This window comes from Musa acuminata, chromosome BXJ2-2 (genome assembly GCF_036884655.1).
Source record: "Musa acuminata AAA Group cultivar baxijiao chromosome BXJ2-2, Cavendish_Baxijiao_AAA, whole genome shotgun sequence".
Taxonomy (NCBI): Eukaryota; Viridiplantae; Streptophyta; class Magnoliopsida; order Zingiberales; family Musaceae; genus Musa; species Musa acuminata.
Window position 1 is genome coordinate 29253129 of NC_088339.1, and position 14429 is coordinate 29267557.

The following is a 14429-nucleotide window of genomic DNA, read 5'->3' on the forward strand; positions in this document are numbered from 1 at the left end:
TTTTTATCTTTTTATTTTCTTTTTCTACTCTCTTTGTTGGCCAGTCAATCAACACAATTTTTGACACAAACGTACAAGGAATTAATCCAAAGATTACAACCACTTTGGTGTGTTGTGTGCTTTTCTTAGGGAATTATTATTCTCAGTTTTTTCTTATGCCTTTCTTTTCCTCTTTATCATTCCTCTGAACTAAATGAATACAGTAGAGAAAGGAGGATTGATTGGATGACTGATGCCGTCTTTGAGATGGAAGTCAGACCACAACACCAAGAACGTTAACCGGTAAACTGTCCAAGAACGGGGATCCCAAGAAGCGCACGAGTTGCAGGTCGCCATCATTCGAAGGCCCAGGGACACTCGCTCCGAATCACCTTCTCTTCCTCTTCGGTGAAGTCGGAGACGACGCCGAAGTAGTGCCTGACTTCCTCCACGGACATCTTCTTGATGGCGTCGGCCACGGCCTGGCTGGTGAGGTCGAGCAGCCGCGGCACGTCGAGGAACGCGGCTGCGTAGGTGACGTCCAACAGCATGTCCTTGTCGAGCTCCACCAACTCCTCGTCGAACTGCTCCAGCGCTTGCACGCCCCCCCTGCCGCCGCCGCCGCCCGCGTGCCGCTGGCAGTACTCCACCACCTTGCCGAGCACTGGGCTGGTGATGCTACTCGGGAGGGGGATCACTTGCGGGTTGTCGCTGCTGCCACCGACTTCCGAGAGCAGGTTCTTGAGTGTCCCGGATCGGTTGGCGGTGGCCATGTCCACGGTAAACTCCTGGCCGTCGTGGGTCTTGAGAACCACCTTCTCCTCGCCACCATCGGGCTCCTTGGTTCCCTCCGACATGATCGATCAAGGTTCCTCGAGACCTGAAGGGATCAAGAAACCTAAATCTCTTGGCAATCCTTCACGGCAAGGAGAAGGATTTCACCTCGCACCACCTCACCTTCGTAAGATAGATTTCAGATCAAGATCTATCCAGGATAACAGAATCTAACAAATGCAGGAGCTACAAAGGGATATGCACGCTAAGGTTTGAAGCATGGTGCAAGAACAACCAAGAAAACAGCATCGTCTTCTTCTTCTTCTTCTTGTTCTTAAGCAAGAGATCAGAGAACAAAGATTGCCTACACAGGAACAGAAGAAAAAGAATGCAGAACACGAGAACTCGCATGGCGTTCAATTGAGGTTCCACAGATGCCTTCTCCAAGACCCCAAAGATCGATCAAACACGAACGAAGCACAAAGAACAAATCGAAGAGAAGAGGGATTTGTTTACCTCGCTGCGGCAGAAGAGAGGGAGAGAGAGGGACTGTTCGAGGAGATGGAAGAGCAGAGATGATGTCAATGATTATGCTATGTAAACACCACATATTTATACTTGTATATGCAGTTGTATGGATTGTGTTCTTTTTATTTATTTTGGCAAATTGCATGAACATTTTTTTTCCTACTTTATTCAACATAACCTTTATAGCTTTTAACAATGACGAAATAAGTCGTAGAGACTAATACTGACTTTTGTCTGATCACTTGTGTAATGTGGTGCTTGAACTAGCCATGAAGTGTCCAGGAAACAGATTGAAAGCTCTCATGTAGCATTTCATAGATCGCACAGTGTTTCAAAAACAGTCAATGCACTTGACTCACAAAGCCTTTCACAGTATGAAATCAAGAAGAAAGGGTTGAACAGAATGCATGATGAAATAGCAACTCAAATTTATAACTATTTTATATGCAGCTGCATCACATAGCTTATGCAAATGCCACAATCCTGAATAATAAATAATATGAAAGTTTGTACAATAATAGGAATTGAATTGTGATTCAGTGATACACATCACAATCAATGGTTCCATACACATCACAGATGACTGTCAATTTGATATCGTAAACAGGATGAAAGAAAGCATGCTTTTAGCATAAGGCATTCTCGCCCTGTCCCTGTGTGGTATCAGGAATCAAACTCCATATTTCCAATAAACAGGTCGCATAAAAGGCTATGCGAATTAATTTTCTCGAGTACTGTTCTTGATCCACTCTAAGTACTTGAGATTGCCACCATTGATAGGTAAAGCTATGACTTCAGGAACACTGGAAGAAAAACTAATTGTCAGTTTACCAATAATATAGATAGCCAAATCATCAAACATAACCTGAATAATTGCAAATTAAAGGCTCATTAATGCTCAGTGTTCAGGCTGGCTGGGGCTTACTCGTACTCATGGTTGGACTGAACATGTTCTGTCAAAGCACTAAGAAGGGATTCCCTGGTTTTTATAATGAGTAATTCCTCAGAGTCTGTTTGTACCTGGAGATACGGAAGAGATAGATTATTTTAGTCAGCCACAGATGGTGTGTTTAGATATTTATGCATACCTGAAGAATAGCTAACATATATATTGCTAGTCCACTGTAAAAGTGTAAATGAATTTGATAGGGTTACAGGTATACTATCTGGATCCATTTGTCGATAACTATATTTTGTGAATTACCCACTACTTCTTATCGGTATAAACCAATCCCTGTAAGGAGAAATGCTTTGCACGTAAGCTTTGCAAATCACTCACCCCTATGATGAGGTCAAATTACCTTTACAACTCCCACCCAACACCTCTGACATAATCAAGCTACCTTCAGAAAACCATCCTACCAATCATGGCTAGAATAATATATGACTTCCGTAAATTTTCTGTTAACCATTTGGGAGTTTCGTAAAGTGGGTATATGAAGCACTCGCCCTCATCTCAGGTTGTACAAAGTTTCCTCTCATAAAATGTCATATGCTCCTAATTCTTGCTGTATCTTGCCTGTGAACTAATGAAATAGCAAGGACGTATTTGCTAATGAGGCAGGCAAAGCTGTGGAAAGAATTGTATTCTGTGTTGCCAAGCAACACACTTGGTCGTGCATAACATGCAGAATGTCTAGTTTATGACACTTCTACCGACATGAAGGTGTGGATTTCATGAGATATTTCCACAGTTTGTAGTTGAGCAGAATAGTAACTATACCTTGCCATCCCACCAGTAAACTGATTTGATGCCTGCAAACACATGGCACTAGCATATTTAGAGAAACATTCAGAAGAATTGATGTCAATGGTTGTATAATAAGCAGTATTTTTCTTAGGTCATCAAGTCAATGTCTATTGTTGAAATATTTAATAACATTTAAAGAGGTTACAATATTTAGTGACATTCAATGGAACCATCAACATATGTTGCTTAAACAACATAAACCTGTACTTTACCATGTGAGAGAGAATATAAAGTTTAAATAGCGAAGTTACTAAATCTAACTAATTCCTTCCTTTTTCTAGTTTAGAGCCTTTCACTCTTTTGGTTGGAAGATGATGCATTTGCAGTTTCTTCACTTTGAAGATTTCTTGTTCTCTTTTTCATAAATGGATCAAATATTTCAGCAGTCTGAAAGTGTAACAACATGTAAGCTTCCTTCCAACTTGATTCCTCAATTCCAATTGTTTTATTGAGCAATATATCTTACCATCAATGCTTTTGGTATCTATCATATTCGAACAGTTCACAACGACAATAAGATACCTCAAGGAATGAATTCATCCAATTCAAAAAAGACCCTTTTGATCAACAACTCTACTCATTTATGCACATAAATAACCTAGATATATGTTATATCAATATACCTAAAATACTTGCCATGCCCATAAGTAAGAAAAATGGATAAGATTTTTGCAATTTGCCATATATAAGGTGATGATTTTGCACATGCCTGGCACTTGATTAACACATGCAGCAAGTTTTTCCTGGATAATGCTTTCAGCGAGCTTCGTGCCTGCATTTGGATAGGCAACACTGATGTAATTATTGAGTAAAACATCAGGAGTGGCAACCAACTTTTGCGCCAAAAGAAATGGATCAGATTTTCTTGCTTAATCTGACTCTGTGAGCTATCATGTGGAGCTTATAACAAAAATCAAAAGTTTAACAATGAAGTACAACGGCAAGATGATAAAAGTAGTGAGCTCATCCGTTGATATTTGCAAATTTAAACAGAAAAACAACACTGGCTATTTGTGCGAGCCCAAAACACTTTTCATTGATAATCATTGATTGTCCAGTCAAGGATGCTTTTAAAAATGTTCAAAAAATTACAATAAAGATACCTGCTTCTTTATTTGGAACAGTAACATAAACAACTATGGACGGAACAGTGGTTGAAGTTGCATCCATCCCAGTAGAGCAAAGACTACTGGCAGATCGATTATCAACAGGCTTTACCCTGCACAAATGGAAAATTTAATTCATGAGCGGCAAGGAAAAGAGGCACGACATGAGAAGGTAGTGTCTGGTGTAAATAGATCTGGCAGAGAGCTATACTCAGAGTACAAGAACAGGAAAGATAAAAAACAAAGAAGGTGCCATCAACAGATAAGAAAAGGACAGTCATACACTTCAATAGATTTTTGCAAACTATATGGCAGTTGATGGAATCAGAATTCAAATCAGAGAAACGCTTCCCCAAAGCAAAAAGTAAATGCATACACTAGAAAATATCTACAATATACGAACTAGGCGTACCCATAGGAGCCATGACTTGTGTTGGAAAAGTTGGTCACTATGGTTATTGTCAAGCGTGCATGCGTTTGCATGATATGGCACTCATTGACATGTATAATATGCATGATACAAACAAATGCACCACAGTGGCAAATTAATATCTCCTTGACACACAGCAAACACTTGGATTTTGGGATATAGTAGTAAGTTTTGTTACTAGGATCAACAAATAGAAATGATAGCCTTAAACCTATAAAATTATTGCAAACAAAGAAGTTACAGCTAGAACAAGAAAGTGGCAACAGTAGTAGATGCCTATCCAACTCTTCTTCTTAAATGATAGTTAATTATGCATTCTAGATTTCGGAAATTAAAATCATGATTCATGTGCACCAGAGGATCGAATCAATAACTAAGATAATAACCATCATGAATCTCTAAGGTGCACCATGAATCAGGACCAACCCAAAAAACCATGCAACATGAAGGTCAAGCTTCAGGGTTAGAAAACTTATTTCTTCTTTGAAGCAATTAATCTTGTTATTTAATTTTGTTTTCATAAGATAAAAAGCTTTTTGATCCGTTCAATCGTTCTCCATACACCATCCACATTTCGCTTATAGATTATCACCATTTGGGTACAAAAGCTTTTTTTTTTTCTGGAAATTTATGCCATGCAAATTGGGCGATTCATTATCCACACCAGAGAGTAAGGGCAGGGAAGATTGGAGGATTTACCCCAGGAAAGGAATGCGGCGGTAGGACTGAGCGCACCCCATATTGAAGGCGAGCGCAGAAAAAGAGCCGAGGCTCAGAACCCACAGGCACCCGACGAAGGGCGGGGTGAAGGAGGGGTGGATGAGATGGAGACGGCCGGAGAAAGGCTTCGAAGTGGCATTGTTCCCCTTCTCCCTTTATATGTTATAGAGCACCGTAGATGACAGAGTGACCAAGCAAGTCATGTGTAAGAAGAGCCTCAGAGGGAGGGATGCTTATTCCTTGCTTTACCTTCGTGAGTCAGAATATTATAATTATCAGGGGCTTTTATGCATATTGATGCTTGAAGCACGAATCAGGTATATTTTATATATTAACCCCTCATATGTTCATATTTATCAACTCGAAAACACTTGGCAGAACCGTTCATCCACCTTCATCTAGCATCTCAGCCGTCCTTTCTTCACCGAGTCAATTCAAGCGGGGTCCACTCGATTGACGGTCGAGATCTTACTGGGATCTCCATCGATCGCTCTCTTTGCCTCTGCTTCCCCAACCGAGATTGAGTTTCTCGCATGAGCGAGGCCGCAAAGATCAAGAAAGATCGGAGCCACTGGTGGTACTCTCCTCAACCCTCGCTTCGCCGACGACAGCATCGCCAATCTTGTCGAGAGCCGGCGGATTGATTCGCGTCGGGTACGTTGTCTCTCCTTTCTCCCAACCGTGCTTCATTCCCGTATTTATACCCGACTTGAATGGTTCTCCGCCTTTCTGGTCTCTTCTATGTGCGAAAGTCGGCTTCGTGAATTTGACTGGAATAAGTGTGTTTCCGTCCCAGTTCTTTGATTTTTTGATGGAAAGTTCAGTTCTTAAACTCGGGGTTTTGGCTACTTGTCGCCATTGTTTTATTTCACGTGGCAAGCGATAAACATTCTTCGTCTTCTGATGGCGTATTTACTTATGGACTCTGATATCGTTCAGTAAATTTGTTATGGTTTAGTATGTATATCGAGAATCTTTACTCTAAACTTTCCAAACTTTTTCCCGCTATTATTGTCATTGTATTACTCAAAACCATGAACAGAACATGGCTTCCTATCCCTAATAGCCATGGATTGGTTGTTGGAACATTCGATGACTGTAGAGTATCTACTTGTTTGATCAAATCCTGCAATTGAAACGTATAGCATGATACTAGTACTTATCATTTCACTTTTGTTTTTTTGTGACTTTATTTGATGATTCTATGCAGTTTAGGTAGGTATTTCACCGAATTCGATAGGTTACTGAAACCAATATTGGTTTGATATTTATATCCTTTGTTATAGTAACGTAAAACACAATACTAGTCCATGTAAGTAGAACATTTTGTTTTTTATTGCTTCATTTAATGATACCAGGTGGTATGGGTAGGTATATCACCCAATCCAATAGGTTACTGAAACCGCTATTGACCGATATATATATTTGATTATGATAAAATAAAATGATCACTTTATTGCTTCCCTTGTGCATTAAAGATTGTGATTTTCTCTTATGTTCGAGGTTCCTATTTAATATTATTCTTTCAACCAGGTGACGTCTATGATGGTTATTATAGTGATGAATGTAATTTTTTGTAATAAGCTATAATTTAAGTCTCGGTCCAAATTTTGTCCTAACATAAATGCATGCTACAGAATGTACATAGCCGTCTACCAATGCCCTTGGTCATAAATTCTTAGATTGCTATATGATTTGAATCTTGTTGATGTGTTAATAGAGGTTGTAGTTGTTTCTTACCTATCTTCATTGCTATTTTTTTCGTCCACTCGAATGTTCCACTTCCATCTTTCTTAGTCATCATCTTTACATTGTTTGCTCATGTTTCATGCTTTATTCAAGGTTATATGCTGCACTTGAAGCGATTTACCTATGTACTTATAGATATGTAGATATAGTTCAAAAAATCTCTAGCTGTACAGAACTAACTAAATTATTGTCTTAGCATGTGTTTCCGATAGGTCTTTTCATAGTCATGTATGATACATTTTATCAGATTTTCTACATTTTAGCCAATAATGTGTATTTTCAACTATAATGGTTCTGCAACTGGATTTTTGTTCTTGGGTATGAGCAAGATGAATATCAAAGTTCTTGCTACTGTATGTAGTTACGAATGTGGTTTACAGTTTTTCTGACTCGTTGACAGTATTAAGTGTTACACTCAAGATGAACAAAAGAAACATGAGAACATTCAGATCCATAGACTTGAGCTGTTCTAATCGGTCTTACATGTTAACATCCTTTAGTACATTAATGGCACTCTCTTTTCTGATAAGGCATGCTTGACTTGTAAATTTTTATCCTCTTTGTTATATTCTTATCATATACTATCTATTTTCCATTAGAGGAATCTTTGTTTGTTATTATTGGTTCTTCTTTATGTCATTGGAAATTTTTACTGACACTTTAAAGCGATGAGTAATGTCCCAAATTGTCTAGCATCAAATCCAAGATGCAATAGGACTAGTGAGTGCTCTGTGTTAACATAAAAGGATTCCTTTGTTGTTTGCTTTACTTTGAACCAAATGTACCTGAACAAAGTTTGATAGATAGCCAAAGACATTGCTTGCATCCCATTACTTTTTTCCTTTAAAAATTCTATAAACTACTCTTGTATATGCGCCAGTTGTAGCTACGATTTCAAATATTGGTTGGATTAGTATGTACCAATTAGTCTTTATCAGTCTTAACCGATGATCAGTATAGAATCATATAGCATGGTACAATGTTTTTAATTCATGGTTAGTACTCATTTATTTTTATTACTGGTACATATTAGATTTTGTGCAGCTACTGCAGTATGCCAATATTTTTCTGGTCCAACAATGTGTTGAAATTGTTGTGGACTGAGATTTTAAACTTAAGCTTGGTAGTAGCCGTTTTGAGTCTTTTGACTGTGTATGATTGTACGAAAACTGGATGTGCGTCTCTCTAGACACATACTGTTTATTTCTTTTTTCTTTAATTTTTTATGGCTGTGACAAACAGTTTCTGAAAGCAGACTTCCCCTGTAATAACTATTGTGATACAAATTTTCTACATGGAACTGATCTGAGGATTTAGAATTAGTATTATATTCTACTTATCATAAGCTACTGAAAACCAATTAATTCGTTGAATAATCAGTTCTTTTTTCTATCATCTTGAGCTAAATCATGGTTTGCATAGTTTATTGTCTATTTGTGATGTTAGGATGGCCTCTGGTCTATTAAGTGTTGATAACCAATTTCTATCGTCCTTTCTTTTCTTTTGTTAGCATAGTATGTATGCCTCTTGTCTGATTTCTCCCCATTGTTATGGTTACCTATGTGCATGATTTCCGACCATAACATATTGGTTTACAGATCTTTCGAATTTCTGGAGTGTATCAGGATGCATGAGTTTGCAGAAGGAACTTTACTTCCTTTCGAGTATGCCCAGAGCTGACCTGTTTTGATGAATGGTCTGTTCAGGTACATCGACCACCTGTCGTTCATGCATATTCGACAGTATTGTTTAATCTATAAAAAAACATTTCTGTACTCGGTATTATCAATTGCATGCTCAGTAAAATAGGATCAGTACTAAAAACTTAATTCACAATAAATGCTGAACATTAACTCTCATTTTAAACTTGAGGAGACACTGGTGTAATTGACATAAGATGGTCATGTGAATGGGTGATGACATACGATCGGTGACCAACAATTTCCTAACGTTTTGCATGCTTGATATCTACTTTGGCATATCACTTGGCCATGACATTTAGGGAGGGAATCATAATCACAGTGGTGCCCATGTTTTTTTTCCTTTTTTTCTTTGGTTAAGAAAGGCAACTCCTTTTCTGTTCAGGTTTGGGCTTGAACAACAAAAAGTTTGATGCTGATAACTTGCAGCTCAAGCGCTGGAGCAAGGCACTGGGTAGTCTACATCTGAGATCACTGATGGCTCCACCACCAATGAGGAGTTTTGGTTTTGGTTTGATTAAGTGCTGATCCTCCCATATCTGATTATATCAACGGAATAACCAAAATCTTAGATATTGTTCTTATTGGCTTCTAAGGTGTTGTTTATTCTTGATAACATATACATGCAATCATCTCCTGATACTAGTTGGGGATTTTGAACAAATGGGTTGTTTTTTTGCCCTTTTTGAGCTCCACGATGATCACATGGGTGGAGAGTGATAGTTGCCAAGAGCTGAGTACGACGTCTTGCTGGCTGGTTGCATATCTGTAGTATGTCAGGCGGCAGCAGTAAGGAGCTCTCTTTATATTCTTCTTTTTGGAAAAAGGAGATCTCTTTATACATTAAACAGTCCCTGCGTTTGTTTGTTCCTCATTCGAAGCCCTTCTTTCCAGCCACATGAATCTCTCGCTAGTCCTCCTGTTCTCATGGCTAATACCTTCTACAACTCCGGGCCGCTTCGTCCAAGGTTTTTCTCCCTCGTCCTCTTTTGTGTGAAATCCACTGTTTTTCTATGCTTTTTTCTTTTACTCCAAAGATTGCCTGAAGTTTTTTTTGGTGGTTCGCATTGCAGAGATGGCTTCAGTTTGACCCAGCAATGGCCTCGGATGAAATCCAACCGCAGATCGATCTGGTCCACGCAGACTTAGATGAACACATCACGGGCCTTCGTGGAGATGCAGTTAAAAAGCTGTGAGTTATTTTGTCCTCCTCGTGGGGTTTCGTCAATTCTTTCATTTTATCCTTAAGCTAGTGAATTTATTTCATACTTTAGTTCTTGTATTTACTATTTTAACATAAATTTATATAAAACATCATCAAAATTGATATCATAAAAAATTTATGAAAAATATATAAACTAAAAAAGAAACGTTTATAAACATTTTATAAAGGAGCTCATGAGATTCGGAGTCAAAAGAATCTCAGTTACAGTGTTCAAAACTTCTTAGTGTATCATAAATAAATCTCCAAAAGTATATCTGTCTGCTATCAATTGCAACTCTGATCTGGTCTCAAGAATGTCCCTTCCTAAAGGAACTTTTCCCCGAATGGAATCACAGGCCTGGAGGAGAGAGAGGACACTACTGAGCTGTGAATCACAGTTTCAAGTGAAAGAAAAGTGGGAAGTAGGAGAAAGACATGTTTGCTTCATGTGCCAAGTCAGAACCCCCACCCACCACTTGATGTCGGAGGGGTCAGCCTGTCCAATGACAACCCAACCCACCCCAATCCTGCCCGCAAAAAAACATAAGTCTTTAAAGTGAGTCAGAGATGGCTGGCCATGTGTGGCCCTCCTTGGTTGCTTGGTGCAACTTTGCTGTTGCGGTTTGCCAAGGATGATACCTGCATTACCTCGAGTTGAATTTTACTCGCTCGTGCTCATGACAAAATTCTAAGGTGACCAAAGTGGAACAAAGGGAGTTGTCTTCTCTGACTGTTTGGACTTTTGGGAACAGGTGTAGGCCTGCACCTTTGTCTATCTGATACTCTTGCAGTATCTGGTTTCTTTTCTACTCTTTAGGTCTTGTTCTTCCTAAAGGAATCTTTTCTGATGTGAGATCAGATTTAGTTGATAGAGTATATTTAAGTTTATGTTATACCAACATGGAACTCGTTGCTCTATGTTGAGTATCTCTTCTTCCCTTTCCAGGATCATTAATCGGGAGTTTGTTATGGAATTAATATGCTCGAGTTAACCGATGACATTATTTCTAATTAATATGCTCTAAAAACTTCAGTTTTGGTATACTTAGTTTGATCTCAGACTTGTAGATAAGATAGTGAGAATGTTCATTGAGGAGCTGTAAGACAATAACAATGCATGACCACCATTAATAGAAGGAAAACAACTCAAGGGCAATAACAAATTAAAAATAAATGTTTCTGTTACATCAGAGATATATCAGGCAATCGCTTTGATTGTTCCATTTGAGCTGATGTGATTAAACAAAAGATAAATTGCATATATCATAAGAACAATATAAGGAAAAACAAGATTATTACGATCTTGAGTGCATTTATTTGGAGATCAAAATGCTATTATTTTTGTAGTTATGCAGAATAAGATCAGCATTCAACTTCAACTTAAGTTCCCCAATTAGTGACCAGTGCATGACTGTAATATATGTATCACCAAGGAACTCTCAGAGGGAGTACTTCACACATGAATGCTCAGCTGAATTGTTGCTGAGAGATGAGAGACATATATATCTTGTTATTGTAATAGTAGATAAAAAAACCCATGCTTGATCAGCTTGGATATTCTAATGCATAAACTCAAGGACACTTGAAATAAAATGAAAGCTAGAGTTTTTTTTTTCCTCCTCAGAAAAAGAAAAGAAAAGAAAAAGTCCAGAGTGAAAACATGAAGACAAGAAAGGAATCAATTCCCACTTGGCTTATTTTATTCAGTGATAAGTGTTGAATAGACATGTTGACAAAGTGGCCAATGGTTTTGAGATGTCTGCCAGCAATTCTGAAGAGATAAGAAAATGATAGGTTTGGTTATAATATACAAACCTATTTAAGGCCCTTCAAACAAAAACCACTCAATAGCATCTCTTTCTGCATCCAATACAAATAACATCATTTCATGTACTTATTCAAAAGAAACCATGTGTAATTGGGTCACCATCACATTTTAGTATTACTTCATGTCCCCTCTCCTCCCTCTTTAACCAGGGTCACCCTCTCAACCCCACCACCCCCACCCCCACCCCCAACCCCAACCCAACTCCCAACCCAACCAATGTCTTGCTGTCTTTTATTTATGGACTCCACAAAAGTGCTAGATTTCCACAGCTCCCTCTCTCTCTCTCTCTCTCTCTCTTGCCAGATTTTATTGGGTTAAGAGCAAGCTTGCAGATCCACAAGGAGGAAAAAGGTTCAAAGGAAGAGCTTTGCATCTGGTGATGGGCTCAGAAGAAGGAGAGGAGGGTGAGGTACAAATACAAAGAAGAGGTACACTGGAACACATGTAGCTCCCTTTCAGCCAAGCCTTCCTCTTACCTCTCTGTCTCATCTTCCCCGTCTCTTCTAAACCTTCTCTGCTTCCCACACCTTAAAACCATGTAATATCCCTTCCACTTCGCTTCTGTTTCATATCCTGCTCGGTATAGCCCACCACCAAGGAGAAAGGAAGGCAAGCACCATACCAAGATGAAGAGGCTCAACAGCTCACACTCCTTTAATGGTCTACAAGGAAAACCTGGCCTTGTCCCCGTCTCCTTATCAGGTTACTCTCTCTCTCTCTCTCTCTCTCGTAGACTACCTTGTCTTTTCTTTGTTGCTTCAAAGTGATCTTTTCTACTTGTTTTCAGTCGAAGAGAAGGGTAAGTACGAGGCCGTTCTTGATGGAACGGAGGAGTTGGACGGCTGCGAGGAGGAGGAGCTCTGCGGTACTGGCCTGTCGGGCTTGGGAGAGAAGAAACGCCGGCTCAGCGTGGAGCAAGTCAAGGCTCTGGAGAAGAACTTCGAGGTGGAGAACAAGCTCGACCCGGAGAGGAAGCTAAGGCTGGCACAAGATCTAGGTCTGCAGCCGCGGCAGGTCGCGGTCTGGTTCCAGAACCGCCGCGCTCGCTGGAAGACGAAGCAGCTTGAGCGCGACTACGGCGCCCTCAAGGCCCGGCACGACGCCCTCAAGCTCGACTGCGATGCGCTCAGCCGCGATAACGAGGCTCTCCTAGCCGAGGTGAGCACACACAACTCAAGATCCTGTCTCATGCGTACTACTTGGAAGTACACATCATTAAGCTACATATACACACACTTGTATTCATATTACTGGCGACTAATTCAGATAGCAGAGCTGAAGGCCAAGCTCGCAGACTCTGGGATGGATGCAATGGAGTCCGAGACCAAAGCAGTGGAGGAGGAGAGACCTCCTTTGATCCACAAGGACGGCGCCTCGGATAGTGATTCCAGTGTGGTGTTCAATGATGAAACAAGCCCTCATGCTGGGACTGTCTTGCACCAGCACTTTCATATGGGATTCAGGTCTCAGTGTCCTTTTTTGCCCTTTGAGGACAAGGCACAAGCTGAGAAGGGCTACCTGGATGAAGAGCTCCTGGCCGGGGAAGAGCTTTGCAGCAGCTTGTTCTCGGAGCAGCAAGCACCAAACTTCTCCTGGTACTGCTCTGATGAATGGGACTAATTAGCTAGATAATTAGAAGTGCTGTTGCAAAATGGAGGTGGGTTTGGATTCTCTCCTGTTAATAATGGTGGTATCCTGTGATGGATGTATGACTCAGCACAAAGGGGGCATAGTTTTCCTGGCTGGAGAAGGATAGGAAGAAAGTGAGACCAAGGAGAGGGGCCTCTTGTTTATGTAGAATTCTATTGGAAAGAGCACTTCAATTAGAGAATGAGACAATAAATAAAAGAATCAAGTAGTGAATCCATGGAGATCAAGAGTTCATGGGGTTTTTGTTGGTAGTAGGTAGGGTGGATGTTCTTCACATTGCTTTGTGGTAGTGGTGGTGGTGGTGATTAAAACTGTCTTTTATGTTCACTCCCATGCTTGGAGTAAGATCATGCATGACAAATGCTGTAGCCTTCTCGAACTTATCATCCCTCTGTGCCTGACAAATTTACAGCAATGTTTCCCATGAGAGTTAAGAGCAAATGGGGAAACAAGAAGCGCAATTGGAGAACACCATAAAGAGATGATGCTGATGGGAACAATGAAGAAAAATAAGAAATTGCAAGACTTGTAGGTTTTATATTGTAAGCTTTATATTAAAATATATTTTTCCTACGTTTAATAAAAGTGGTGAGTTCATTGCATCTGATAAAAACTGCACAAAAGCTGGATTTATTGTATGTCACATGGTGGGCATCGATAAGGACATACGAATTGGAGGAAGTAAAAAGGAGAAATAATACATATACAAATGCAGGTATCGTATCGATCAGGTCTATAAGATGAAAGCATTTTATCTTCCCTGCAAGTAAGTTGTGTCGTTTAGATCGCAGAGAGTATGAGTGGATCGGGAAACGTGTCCTTCTACAGTGGACTTTTTAGCCGTCAGCTTTGAAAGACGTACCCCCATGATTGGATTCATGTTTGCTGTGCATGGTGCAAACCACAAGACATTTCCTGATTTCTATCACCTAATTCCTCAACTACAACAACAATGAAGACGACAAAAAAAAGAATCAATTAGAGGTTCTCGATTTACTTAAAAGCTGGAGA

The 14429-nt window shown here is 39.8% G+C and overlaps 3 protein-coding genes across 3 annotated transcripts; 1 reads left to right on the forward strand and 2 right to left on the reverse strand.

The window, feature by feature from the left end:
• Positions 1 to 20: 20 nt before the first annotated feature.
• Positions 21 to 1328, reverse strand: LOC103976256 (SKP1-like protein 5). The gene is made up of 2 exons (XM_065096488.1): positions 1270 to 1328; positions 21 to 936 (listed from the first exon to the last, which is right to left on the reverse strand). The coding sequence occupies exon 2, from the start codon at positions 834 to 836 to the stop codon at positions 336 to 338; it is 501 nt and encodes a 166-aa protein (XP_064952560.1). The 5' UTR covers positions 837 to 936; positions 1270 to 1328; the 3' UTR covers positions 21 to 335.
• Positions 1329 to 1739: 411 nt separating this feature from the next.
• Positions 1740 to 5468, reverse strand: LOC135583566 (protein CutA 1, chloroplastic-like). The gene is made up of 6 exons (XM_065094691.1): positions 5267 to 5468; positions 4135 to 4250; positions 3741 to 3803; positions 3005 to 3036; positions 2207 to 2301; positions 1740 to 2084 (listed from the first exon to the last, which is right to left on the reverse strand). The coding sequence occupies exons 1-6, from the start codon at positions 5305 to 5307 to the stop codon at positions 2000 to 2002; spliced, it is 432 nt and encodes a 143-aa protein (XP_064950763.1). The 5' UTR covers positions 5308 to 5468; the 3' UTR covers positions 1740 to 1999.
• Positions 5469 to 11971: 6503 nt separating this feature from the next.
• On the forward strand, positions 11972 to 13797 carry LOC103975521 (homeobox-leucine zipper protein HOX20). Its single transcript, XM_009390503.3, has 3 exons — positions 11972 to 12470; positions 12556 to 12926; positions 13035 to 13797. Exons 1-3 carry the CDS (start codon positions 12395 to 12397, stop codon positions 13386 to 13388), a joined length of 801 nt encoding a protein of 266 aa, XP_009388778.2. The 5' UTR covers positions 11972 to 12394; the 3' UTR covers positions 13389 to 13797.
• The last annotated feature ends 632 nt before the right edge of the window (positions 13798 to 14429 follow it).